A 13,518-nucleotide genomic window follows, 5' to 3' on the forward strand; every position below is an offset into this window, starting at 1 on the left:
TGTGCAGAAGCTAAATATCACTGCAAAACCTGTAAGAGAATGTGACTGTAAATGTTAGGAACCTGAAAAAAAAACCCATTTGATTCACTTTGAAATTGTTTTGTGTAAAGTGTGAGCGGAAGCGGGATTAAAGAAGCGCTTCTCAAACTGTGAGTGAAGGTCCAGGGTTCAGTGCTGTACTTTGCTTGTCTTATTTTAAGTCTAAATGAACATTAATCAGATCAAGTTGAGATAGATTTATTTAAAAAAAAAAAAAAAAAAACTTTGATATAAATGTGCCAAAATAACAGTAAAATACAAATAAATATAAGAAATGACAAAGATGATCTTGATTTGGTCTCGATGGGCCGTGGTTTTGGTCTTGTCTTGGTCTAGACCTTTAAAAGTCTTGGTCTTGTCTCGGTCTCGACCCTCAGAGGTCTTGTCCTGGTCTCAGGACCCTGTGGTCTCGGACTGGTCTTGGTCTCGATTAGTGCGGTCTTGACTACAACACGACCCATGTCCGACCAGGAAGTATAATAATGATAGTAATAATAATAATAATAATAATAATAACTAGAGTTTTGTGTCTTGGGCAGTGTAGACAGAAACGCTACTGCGGAGTGTATTCAACTTTTCCACTCTTGAGGGTGCTTTCAGTTTTTTGTTTTTAAGCCCATAAAACGCCGTCACCATCTAAACGAAAGGCACTTCTGATAAAATATTTTGTTGTTTTTACTCGCAAGCGTTCTCGTGTAAACAGGCCCAAAGTCAGATTTCAAAGTTCGCCCTTAAGTTCCTTTTAAGTGCGTATATACCGTAAATTCCAGACTATAAGCCGCTACTTTTTTCTCACACTTTGAATCCTCCGGCTAATAAAACTATGCGGCAAAAATATGGAGTGATTCTTTGTTTGGCACATTGTCTATGGTTTGGTAACACAGCACATACACACAGCCTGAGTGCAGAAAACACCGCTGTCTGTGCGGCTCACACGTGGATCTAGGGTTCACATGAAGTTGTTACACTACCTAGCGATATTGTCAGAGCACTCAAATAGTTTATCGCCGTGTGATAAAAGAAGTTCTGATGCTAAATGAACATTAGTGAGGGGGATACGTTTCACCCGTATGAGTAAATGACAAGAAGAAACGTCTCAAACTTCAGTAGCTGCACATCCACTTATACCTGATTGATAAAACTAGCCCCGCCCCCGAGAGAGTCTGAAATCTGCTGAAATCCTCCAACACACTGACATAATACAGACAGAACAGAGGCTCTTTCTGCAGGAGACATGCACGGGGAGAGACGAGGGTGATGCGCCGAGGAAGATGCTCGTTTGATTGTGTTTTGAACAGTTATTTTGCGCTTCATACACACACCCTCCTCACGGAAAACACGCAAAGAAATGCAGATGATGCAGCTTTTAAGTTAAAGGTGATTGATGTGGCTGTTGAAGAAGGAAACAGAGCCGCTGGATGTGAACTCAGCATCAGTGAGTCGATGGTGAGATTTTGGCGACGACAGCACGACGAACTGACTTAATGCAAAAAGACGACAAAAGCTTTCAGAGGCAATAAAAGCAAACGGCCCAAACTTAATAACGTTCTTGAAGACGTGGACACCTGTGACTTATATTCAGGTGCGGCCTATATATGTACAATTTTAAAATATAGTTAAAATTTAATTGATGTGACTTACATTCAGGTGCGCTCAATAGTCCAGATTTTATAAGTATTATAAGTAAGAGTTGGCTGGGATAGTTTGTGCAATAGAGGACAGTACAATGCAGTTGCAACTTGCACTTTAAAACATCTAATATCTCAGAGCATTTTAAGACCACACACCAAGCACTTTACATCTAAAAAGAGAAAAAAAATAAAATACTACAGCACTTTTATGTTGGTTTGTACAGCACGAGCACTTTGCATAATAAAATCTGGTTACTTTGGTTTGGTTTTAATCTTTGGTTTTTGCATCACAAATTTTTAGGGCTGGGCAAAAATAAAAAAATATTAATCGCATGAGTTTATACACATTGGTTATACACAAAACCAATTAATGAATTAAAAAGTAGAGTATAGTGCACTTTTATTGGAAATGTAAATGAAAGAGCCACACATTTGTTGTGCAAACAGCATTTGTTTCAGAGTTGAACCCTCAGCGCCTTCAAGGTATTCAGTGAAGGCTCAAAAAAATATTGAATGAATTTTTGTACTACTAATATATTTTTTCAATATTTTTTATTCAGTGAGTAATAAACACAACACTAGTAATAATTTCTAGATCAGTGTTATAAACTTGGACTGATTAGGGTTAATATAATGGAATGGAAATGGACCAATCACAATTTTTCTTCCAATGGTATCTGGGTCAATCAGTGACTGAATTATGGGCGGGATCATATCACGAAATCTTCCGGGTCTTTGTGAATACCCTGTAAAAGTATTATGTAAGTGAGACGGCAGCGCCGAAAACCACACTGAACACGACGCCTCAGGGACGTCTGGAAGAAGGAGAAGAAAGACAAAGACCAGTGAACCAGAGCCCGCGGCCTGGTCGGAGCTAGGAGCCCGAGGAAGCTCAGAGCCCACGGCTGGTCCAGCCCGGCCAGAGCCTACAGCTCGTAGAGTCTCGGACATGTTGCATCTCACGTGGTCAGAAAAAAAGTGAATAAAGTGTAAAGAAAAGAAATCAAACTTAAAGAAACGCTCGCAGTGGACTTTTTCAAAATAAAAGCCAGTGAGCAACAGACATTTACAAATAAATAAATAATAAAAACTGCGTTAAAATAATTGTCGGCGATAATGAATTAATTAGTTAAGGCAAAATTAACACGTTAATGTGGCCTGACCTACTAATTTTGTTTTTTTGTGTGATTTAGTTGAGTTGAATATTTTAGTTTGAATTTGTTGTGTTAAATTTGCACAGTTGTATTGTTTCCACAATTTACTGCCCCCCTCTGCTTCATACAGAGTCTGACAGAGAATGTACATGAACAAAAAAGATTTCATTTCCTCACTAAACCAAACCTCCACTCCACCAGCCACCATCAGAAGGTAAAATATGTGTCAGTTTCAGTTATGTTTTTTAGAAAAGCCCTGTCTCCTTTCTCACCACAACTTCTGAAAACCATATTTCCTGTTTATTTATAAGTCTCCAAATGACAGAACCTGATTTCACTTGTGCATCTGCAGCACAATGAACAGCTCTGCTTTAACTGTAGCATTTACCAGTCTGTGTGGTAAGTACATGTATGAAGTATGTCTGAATTATTTTTGCTAACCATTTAAGTTGATGTTGATGTTTTACCAGTTTGGATGATGGGCGCACTGGGTGACAAGAAGTTGGAGGTCGAGCTCGGAGAAAACGTCACTTTGTCGTGTTCAAATATCTCCAAAGAGACAACTCAAGTGGACTGGTTCCGAGTGGAGAATGGAACTAAAGCTCGCTGTATTTCTTCAGTGTTTGGATCTGATGATGAACCTTCATATTGTTCTGGATTTAAACACAGCAGGTTTCAAATGAACACCAACAAAACACTTGTGTTTTTGACAATCTATCAAGTACAAACCTCAGATTCTGGATTGTACTTCTGTGGATTCTTCATAAGGTCAAATGTAGTCCTCGAAGAGTCTACGTACTTAAGTGTTGAAGGTAAGTTTGTCTACTCTCACTTCAGATTATTAAAAAGTCTTTGCTCTATGTTTATGTTTTCCACTATTACTTCAAAACTGTAATGTTATTTATGACTTGTTCCTGTTATTTCAGAGTAATTTGTTCCATTACAATATTATTGTATTTAAAATGTAAAACATTACACGACTATTGCAGCACTTTAAATTACTCTCACCAAAATATCTGTGGCTGATCTGTCAAATAACAATCAGAGGGTGAAGATGCTGAACTTTTGCGCCGTATATGGACTAAACCGAGGACTGAACCAGGACTTAACAAGGTCTAAACCAGAACTAAACCAGAGCTGAACCAGGACTCAACCAAGACTAAACTAGGTCTAAACCAGTCCTGAACAAGGACTAAACCGGGTCTAAATCAGAACTGAACCATTGCTAAACTGTGACTAAACCAGACCTGAACCAGGACTAAACCAAGACTAAACCAGGACTAAACCAGATTTAAACCAGATCTAAACTGGGACTAAACCAGAGCTGAACCAGGATTAAACCAGGTCTAAATCAGAACTGAACCAGGACCAAACCAGGTTTAAACCAGGACTAGACCAGAGCTGAACCAGGACTAATCTTGGAGTAAGACTTAGAATCTAGTAGCGCCCCAGAGAGAACCATTAGTCCTTGGAGCAGGGTGTCCGCAGTAAATTCAAAATAAGTACCAAAATCGCAAAAAGCATAATTATATAAATGTATAAGTACAAGTAAAAAATTAAATACAGAAATATAGTAATATAAATATTAGGGATGTAATCATATCCAGTCTTCTCGATACAAGATTCTCTCGATATGCCTCTCACGGTACGATATTTATTGCAATTTTGTGGAGACATCTCAAACAGTGTTTAATTCCATTCAGATCCTCTTACAGTTTACGTCATGCAGATCACATAGTTTTTGTCCCAAGAGTCAAAAAACAAATAGGAAAACACTCATTTAAATATAAAGCTCCCACTGACTGGAACAATTTTTCCTCATCGATTCTCGCATAAAGTTCTGTCCCTTCATTTAAAAATGCTCTGGTTTAATATTTACATATCCCGTCTAACTGTTTTTCATCATTTTGTTGAGTTTTGTTGTTCATCTTGTTGTATTTTGTGACTATATTTGAGTTTTTGTTCAGATTTGATTTATTATGTGTCTAACAGTCAAGTGTGAGTGAGTATGTGTGTGCGGTTGTTCTGATTTTGTTCAACACAACCTCCAAACAAATAAATATGAAATGTAGATTGAGAAAGAGAGCAAAGGATCATGGTCTATGTAGTTCGCACTGTTTTTTAGCTGTTGCTGCACCAAAAAGATCAATTCAAGCAAAGAGATTCGAGATTTGATATACTGTGACGGCCCACGATATTATTTTGAGAATCCATAGCCTGTACTCTCACTCTGGCCCTAACCTTTACCAGAATCACAAAACCGGGCCCTAATCTTAACTATAACCTCAAAACCAGACCCTAAAGTCGCCCGTAACCCTACGATGTCATGATCAAGAAATGCCAAATGTGCAGTCCAGGGTTCCAAGCAAAGGGCAGCTATTTCAGTGTTTTTGAAATCTATCGACAGCTGGGTCTGGAATCAAAAGCAGTGATAAAAATCTAACTTTAAAATCAGTTTGGAGTTATTTTGATCTTGTCTTCAGGGAGGATCTACAATGTAAATATTGAAATAATGAAAACTGAAAAGAGAAACGGAGACAAATTAGGAAGCAGCATTGAGGAAGCTGTAGTTCCCTTTTCAAAAATTAAGCGTTTTTTTCTTTGTAAAACAGACCAAACATTCATTTTTATCACATGGTTACATTTTCAGTGCAACACACAGCCTATTTATTCTTATTCTCTGTCTCTTTTTGTTCAGCACAAATTAAATGTACTTACATATATACATACTGTATTTTTCAATCTATAAGGCTACGTTCAGACGGTAGGGCTTAATGCTCAATTCCGTTTTTTTTTTTTGTTTTTTGTGAAATCCGATGTTTCTGCGAGGTCGTTCACATTTCCAATTAAATGTGACTTTTATGTGACTCCATTGTGAACATTAAACGGCCCAAAAGTGTCCCGCATGTGCACTGGAGACACGACGACGTCAACCGCAGCGAGCGTGCTCTGTGTTTACAGAAGTTGTCCAAACATGGACGCAGCATTGAGCACCTGGAGATTTTAAAGTTCCTCTCATACCGGAGCCAGAACATGAACAACTTATTTGTTTTAAGGAGGAAATTGAGAAGGAGAAGGACGAGGTGGTGTTTTGTGGATCAGTCTGTTGAAAGGAACATGTGGATGTGGAGACGTAGCCAAGAGTGGTGGGATAGTGATGTGCTTCACTTCAGTGACAGTTCATTAACAATTTTCGTATGACGAGAAAAACGTTTGTGTACATTTGTAGCTTGCTGATAACATGTAGGTCGATGAATGCGCTTTGGCCGTTCAGACTGAAGTCACATGTCAAAAGATCAGATATGTATCAGTTTCAGGAGCACATATCCAAGTGGCCTCGGTCGCATTTGAAAAAATCGGATCTGTGTCATTCAGAATGTCATTAAAAGATCAGATACAGGTCACATACGGACCAGAAAATCGGATTTGGATCACTTCAGGCTGCAGTGTGAGCAGTGTGCCTAAGTCACTCCGGAGTATAAGTCGCACCAGCCAAAAAATGCGTAATGAAGATGATAAAAACATATATAAGTCGCACCAGACTATAAGTTGCTGGAAACCCCCAAACCATGAAAAAAAAAGTGTGAAAAATACGGCACTTTGAAAACCCTCTTGGCAAACATACTTTATATTGGAATTGGAATTTCCTAGCCTACATTTTCAATACAGACACAAACACTAGAACATGCTTTCTTCTGCTAAAATTCACATATATTTAAGGCAGTTTATTTTGCGCCAAAAAAAATAAGCATTTATAAATCAATTCTAACTTCTAATTCATGTTTTTGTTTTAGATCATGCTGATCCAACGAATAGTGCAATGAACGAAAACCCACAAACTGGTAAGAATTTTTTGACACTTATTTAATAAATTGATTTAGATTAAAGGTGCTATATTATGCCAAATTTACTCTTGTGAGCTTTAAGTCCTGTTAGAATGTTGTTACCTCCTCAAAAATGGTTACATGTTGCTATTCCGACATACCAACACTCCACATTTTTCATAACATTCCACCATTCCGACACACAAGGTCATTCAATAAGTTATTTTTGGGACAATATTTTCACGGACTGGCACCGTAGGAAAACGCAGTACGTGTGGCATATGGGAGGTCCTGGTTAAATCCTGTTTTAGTCCTGGTTTAGACTTGGTTTTAGACCTGATTTTATTCCTGGCTTAGTCCTGGTTTAGTTCTGGTTTAGACCCAGTTTTCATCCTGAATTTAGTCCTGGTTTAGTCCTGTTTTAATCCTGTTTTAGTCCTGGTTTAGACCTGGTTTTAGTCCTGACTTTAGTCCTGGTCTAGACCTGATTTTAGTCCTGGTTTAGTTCTGGTTTAGCCATAGTTTGGACTTGATTTTACTCCTGGTTTTAGTCCTGGTTTAGACCTGATTTTAGTCCTAGTTTTAGTCCTGGTTTAGACCTGGTTTAGTCCTGGTTTTAGTCCTGGTTTAGTCCTGGTTTAGTCCTGGTTTAGTCCTGGTTTAGTCGTGGTTTAGTCTGGTTTAGTTCTGGTTTAGTCCTGGTTTTAGTCCTGGTTTAGACCTGATTTAGTCCTGGTTTAGGCCTGATTTTTGGAATGGAGGGTTATCAGAATGATGGAATGTCGGAGTGGCAGTATGTTGGAATAAGAGTTGTACCCCCTCAAAAAATATACACAGTTGTTTTGTTTCATTCACACATGTTTGAGTGATCCTGTATTATTCGTCTGTCCATGTCTCCAAAGCTTAAAATTCTCTGTTCCACTTTGTGATGTTATAAAGTGGAAGTTTTCAAGTGAACAGCTCCTTTTACCTTTTGTTTAGTAAAACTGGAAATTACAGGATCAGAAAATGGGCCCTTTAACTACTGACTGTACAAACTAAAGTGCTTTCTTTTACAGGCTGCTTCAGTTGGATTCCACTAACAACCATCGCTCTTTGGGTTCTAAGTGGAATTCTCGCTGTGGTCGTCATTATTCTTGCCATAAAGTACAGCCAACTTCAAAAAGGTACAGATTATTTGATATTACGCTTTTATTTGTCAATCAAATCAGTGTAAGCCTATAATGTTCCTGTAAACCAGAGGTCAGCAAACTAATGCCTGTTTGCTGACTCCAGCCTCCCACGGTCTATTTAATTAATTACTTTTTGGCAAATAATAAGATGTCTGCACCTTGTTTTGTTTTTTTTTTTTTTTTTTTTCAATTAAAAATGTATATTTATATGAAGTATTTATATTTATATTGAAATAAATATATAATGTATTTACATTTGCTGCTGAATTTGCCACCAAATGTTTGTCACCTGCAGAGTACTGTAGTGCAGAGTACTGTAGTTTAGAGTACAGAGTACTGTAGTGCAGAGTACTGTAGTGCAGAGTACTTAGTGCAGAGTACTGTAGTTGAGTACTGTTGCAGAGTACTGTAGTAGTGCAGAGTACTGTAGTGCAGAGTACTGTAGTGCAGAGTACTGTAGTGTAGAGTACTGTAGTGTAGAGTACTGTAGTGCAGAGTACTGTAGTTTGCAGAGTAGTGTAGTGCAGAGTACTGTAGTGTAGAGTACTGTAGTGCAGAGTACTGTAGTTACTGTAGAGTACTTTAGTGCAGAGTACTGTAGTTGCAGTGTAGAGTACTGTAGTGCAGAGTACTGTAGTAGTGCAGAGTACTGTAGAGTGTAGTAGAGTACTGTAGTGTAGAGTACTTGTAGTGCAGAGTACTGTAGTGTGAGTACTGTAGTGTAGAGTACTGTAGTGTAGAGTACTGTAGTTGCAGAGTACAGTACTGTAGTGCAGAGTACTGTAGTGCAGAGTACTGTAGTGTAGAGTACTGTAGTGCAGAGTACTGTAGTGCAGAGTACTGTAGTGCAGAGTACTGTAGTGCAGAGTACTGTAGTGCAGAGTACTGTAGTTGCAGAGTACTGTAGTTGCAGAGTACTGTAGTGCAGAGTACTGTAGTGTAGAGTACTTTAGTGCAGAGTACTGTAGTGTAGAGTACTGTAGTGTAGAGTACTGTAGTGTAGAGTACTGTAGTGTAGAGTACTTTAGTGCAGAGTACTGTAGTGTAGAGTACTTTAGTGCAGAGTACTGTAGTGTAGAGTACTTTAGTGCAGAGTACTGTAGTGTAGAGTACTGTAGTGCAGAGTACTGTAGTAGTGTAGAGTACTTTAGTGCAGAGTACTGTAGTGTAGAGTACTTTAGTGCAGAGTACTGTAGTGTAGAGTACTTTAGTGCAGAGTACTGTAGTGTAGAGTACTTTAGTGCAGAGTACTGTAGTGTAGAGTACTGTAGTGCAGAGTACTGTAGTGCAGAGTACTTTAGTGCAGAGTACTGTAGTGTAGAGTACTGTAGTAGTGCAGAGTACTTTAGTGCAGAGTACTGTAGTGTAGAGTACTGTAGTGTAGAGTACTTTAGTGCAGAGTACTGTAGTGCAGAGTACTTTAGTGCAGAGTACTGTAGTGTAGAGTACTTTAGTGCAGAGTACTGTAGTGTAGAGTACTGTAGTGCAGAGTACTTTAGTGCAGAGTACTGTAGTGCAGAGTACTGTAGTGCATAGTACTGTAGTGCAGAGTACTGTAGTGTAGAGTACTGTAGTGCAGAGTACTTAGTGCAGAGTACTGTAGTGTAGAGTGTACTGTAGTGTAGAGTACTGTAGTAGTAGAGTAAGTACTGTAGTGCAGAGTACTGTAGTGCAGAGTACTGTAGTGCAGAGTACTGTAGTGCAGAGTACTGTAGTGCAGAGTACTTTAGTGCAGAGTACTGTAGTGCAGAGTACTGTAGTGCAGAGTACTGTAGTAGTAAGTAGTACTGTAGTAGTGCAGAGTACTGTAGTGCAGAGTACTTTAGTAGTGCAGAGTACTGTAGTGCAGAGTACTGTAGTTGCAGAGTACTTTAGTGCAGAGTTCTGTAGTACAGTTAAGGACAGTAAAATGACTCGTGTTAAAGAAAAGTTGACAGAGTGCAGAGTTTTCAAAGAACATTGATTATGATTATGTTCACTGTTGGAGTGTGCAGTTTGTCTGATATGTAAAGAAAATGTGGCAGTTTTCAAAGAATATAATCTGTCATCAAGGTCACACAATTCTGTTATACGTCCAACTCAACCCCGGCCCCGTCTCAGTCAGGAGCCGTAATGTGGCCCCCAGAGAAAAAAGTTCAACTTGACCACTTGAGTCCTATAGATTCTGATCCTTCATTAGAGTTTATACATTTTCATATACAGTATTTATTGCAAAAACTTTCTTCTGTCTTTCAGTCAGTAAAGAGCTGCAAAAAAGTGCAAATGAGGTGAGGTCGGATTTCAAAATGTTATTATTATAATTGGAATTTTAGCTAACATTTTCTTAAAACTGTTGATTTCAGGTCCGGTCAGAAGAGCCGAACTATGCTGCGATCAATATCAAAGCCACAAAAAGACCTCAAACTTTACACAGACAAATGGAACCACAAGTCATTTACTCAAGTACAAGATAACCTGTTTTCACTACACTTCACTACAGATACAAATACACACTACCGGTCAAAAGTTTTAGAACACCACACTTTTTCCAGATTTTTACTGTTTACTGTTGACCAAAACATATTCTAAACTTTTGATTGATGTGTGTGTCCACCTTTGTCAGATAGAACAGCTGAACACACTCGTGGCTCGTTCTTTTTACAACAGAAATCAAATATTCTTCAGAAAGTTCTTCCCAAGTCTGTTGCAGAAGTTTCCATAAATGTGTGGCACTTGTCGGTTGCTTCACTCTTCTGTCCAGTTCATCCCAAACCAGCTCCATGGGCTTTAAGTCTGGACACTGTGCTGCTGCTGGACACTCCAGGTTTTCAAGTTTAGCATCTTGTTCTTTTTTCCTGAGGTTGTTTTGGCAGAGCTTGGACTTGCGTTTTGTATCTTTTATCTTTTTTTAACCTCTGTCTGTTCAGTTCTTTCCTTTGTACCATTTCAAGATCTTCATTGAACTTGCACGAATTGAATTACAAAATAACTGGAAAAATGAGGGTGTTCTAAAACTTTTAACCGGAAGTGTAGTTGTTTCCTGTTCTCGTCACCCTCTCGAAGTTTTATTTAGAGTGATTCATGCATGTTTCATTTATCTATATGCGCCTCTATTCATGACGTCATTGCTCCGATCAATCCCTGTTTCCACCACCACCAGCACACGCCCACTGCTCTGTACTTACTCTATAATGTCAGTTTTACTTTCCTAATCGGTGCTACACGTATGATTCAGTGGTTACGTAGTCATTTTTGGTACAAAGACAAAAACATGCTACTCACTAGTGTGACATGAGGTGCTGACAACTTCACGTCCTTTTGTTGTGATGATGTTTACAGCAACATTAGCTTTTTTTTCTTTTTTTGAACTTAAGTTTATGAAGATCAGCAACACAAATAAACATTTAGAACAATCCTTGACAAAGGGTTATTATATTAGTTATTAATCATGTCAGCTCTTGTAGACGTGTTTTAGTCTCTGTGTCCTTTCTGTCCTTGTCGGAGGGGACGGTTTCCTCCAGTTAACACTGTAGACTTGACTTGATAAAATTGACTAAGACTTGGGACTTGGCTTGGACTTGATGTCAAAGACTTGAGACTTACTTGAGACTTGCAAAACGATGACTTGGTCCCACCTCTGCCCAGAAGATTTGTGAGTGATTCACCATCGTGCCACAGTTTCTCCAATATAATGGGAGCATGATTTTGTAGAAACACACAAGTCAGTAGACTTATTTCTTTTATGAAGTCGTTTTAGATCAATATTGTGATTTTAAATGTGTATCACAAATACACAAATGTGTATCAGTGTATAAAACTGGGAGAAGGAAGTACAGAGCAGTGGGGTGTACCAGTGTGGTGAAAATGTGGGTAGATTGGCGCAATAACTTCTTGAATACAGGAGAAAAAAGATTACTCAAACGTGAATGAATCATTCTAAATACAGCTCTGATACTATTTTTGGTACAAATGATAAAAACGTGCTACTCACTAGTGTGACGTGAGGTGCTGACAACTTCACATCTCTTTGTTGCGATGACGTTTACAGCAACATCAACTCTAATGCGCAAGTCATACATTTATTTCTTTTATGAAGTTGTTAGGTTTATCTAAACATTAAAAACAAGAAGAAAGACAAGAGATTAATTCAGTTTTACTCATGAGGAGAACGGGCAGAGAGTGGGCATCAAAACCAACAGTCTCCACACGTTCTGATGACTCAAGGCTGTTCTCCTCTTTTTATTTCATTAGGAGGCCCTAGTTACAGAATGATAATTCTCAAGGGGAAGGGGAAACCAGCAAAGACATAATAAGAAACTGATGCAGCTAAGCATAGTACAAACACATAAAACATGATTAACAATCAGGAGGTGCCTTAGGTTTGGACAGACACCATCATAACTCTTGCATGTGTGACAGTGGGAGTTGGCTTCATGTGAGGAATCATCTGGAGGTTCACTAGAGCGATAGGACACTGCACACAGTTGTCAAACACACAGAGGTTATTCAACAAGTGACAAGTGATTGGTACATTATAAATCAAAGAATTGTAGTACATAAATGGTTAACTCATAGGTCTAGAATAACACACAAGTATTTAGCAAATATGGGATAATAAAATTATTCTGACAGAAGTCGTTTTAGATCAATATTGTGATTTTGTAACAGTATACCGGAGAATAAAGATGACTCATACATGCATGACTCACTCTAAATTACAACTTTGAGTGAGTAAATGAGAACAGAAAACAACTCTAACATGATTCATAGCTCCAAAAAGTCTTCTCACTCAGTAGTTGACACTTCCATAACCGCACATTCCTGGTTACCAAAGAGTCAGTCACGCCTTTGACCACCGACTTCGATCACACGGACGAGGCGGGTGAAGTTTCTTGCCCGAGATACAACAGCAGAACACACTGGTCACTGCTGCGATCGGACCGTCAACCCTCAGATCAACCTTCCATTTCAGCTCTGCTTTGTTTGAAAGTTGTTTGGAATATTTATTTTGCCAAGACATACAATTAAATATAAATTAAAATAGGGTAGAGTTTAAGCATTTTTGCCGTTGTGTATATATCTCAAAACAATAAAAAGCTCATCTGCACTTGGAAGTTTTTGAGTTTGTTTTCATTTACTGGAAAATGAAACTAACTTAACCATTACTTTCGGCATGACTGTGTGGCTGTGGTTAGGTCCACTTTATTATATCTCTACGGGTATTACATGGAATGATTCTATTTGTGTCATTTAAACACTGAACTGAAGGAGGCTGCCCTGTGAGCTGAGACCACATAGGACTTCCTGTTAAATGATGACACGTACCCCCACAGTACACCACAGCACCATTTTATCAGAAGTGATCGTTCTCACCTCTGGCTGAACAGAAACCAGATGCGACACACGGAGGAGATGGAAAGAATGCAGAAATAGATTTGTCAGTTAGACTCAAAAGTCCATAGCAATAATAAAAAGTTCATCTACAGCTGCATTAGATTAGAGAGATGCTTTATTATCTCAAAGGAAATTTGTTTTTAAGGCAGCATAGTAGGACTGCTCCATTATGGAAAAAATCATTATCATGATCAATACTGAAACCACAATTATTCAAATGATTATTTTTTAGTTACATGATGCATTTATTCAGCATTTCTCTCTAAATAAAACCCTCTTTTTTATTGATAATTTATGCAAAACTTTCAAATTGAAAATAAATATA

At 38.4% G+C, this 13,518-nt stretch overlaps 1 protein-coding gene across 1 annotated transcript; it reads left to right on the forward strand.

Annotated features, from left to right (window-relative positions):
* The first annotated feature begins 3,176 nt into the window (after nucleotides 1–3,176).
* LOC129409904 (uncharacterized) lies at nucleotides 3,177–12,913 on the forward strand. The gene is made up of 6 exons (XM_055156843.1): nucleotides 3,177–3,223; nucleotides 3,295–3,636; nucleotides 6,619–6,666; nucleotides 7,707–7,814; nucleotides 10,056–10,087; nucleotides 10,163–12,913. Exons 1-6 carry the CDS (start codon nucleotides 3,181–3,183, stop codon nucleotides 10,271–10,273), a joined length of 684 nt encoding a protein of 227 aa, XP_055012818.1. The 5' UTR covers nucleotides 3,177–3,180; the 3' UTR covers nucleotides 10,274–12,913.
* The last annotated feature ends 605 nt before the right edge of the window (nucleotides 12,914–13,518 follow it).

Source organism: Boleophthalmus pectinirostris, unplaced genomic scaffold (genome assembly GCF_026225935.1).
Source record: "Boleophthalmus pectinirostris isolate CB_2022bp ecotype Guang Dong unplaced genomic scaffold, ASM2622593v1 HiC_scaffold_20, whole genome shotgun sequence".
NCBI classification, from domain to species: Eukaryota; Metazoa; Chordata; class Actinopteri; order Gobiiformes; family Gobiidae; genus Boleophthalmus; species Boleophthalmus pectinirostris.

What these genes read in the sequence shown, in the direction of transcription:
- LOC129409904 (XM_055156843.1), top strand. Translation starts at nt 3,181, where the DNA reads ATGAACAGCTCTGCTTTAACTGTAGCATTTACCAGTCTGTGTG. An exon ending in AGCATTTACCAGTCTGTGTG is followed by an intron (nt 3,224 to 3,294) that starts GTAAGTACATGT and finishes ATGTTTTACCAG; the next exon opens with TTTGGATGATGGGCGCACTG. An exon ending in GAACGAAAACCCACAAACTG is followed by an intron (nt 6,667 to 7,706) that starts GTAAGAATTTTT and finishes TTTCTTTTACAG; the next exon opens with GCTGCTTCAGTTGGATTCCA.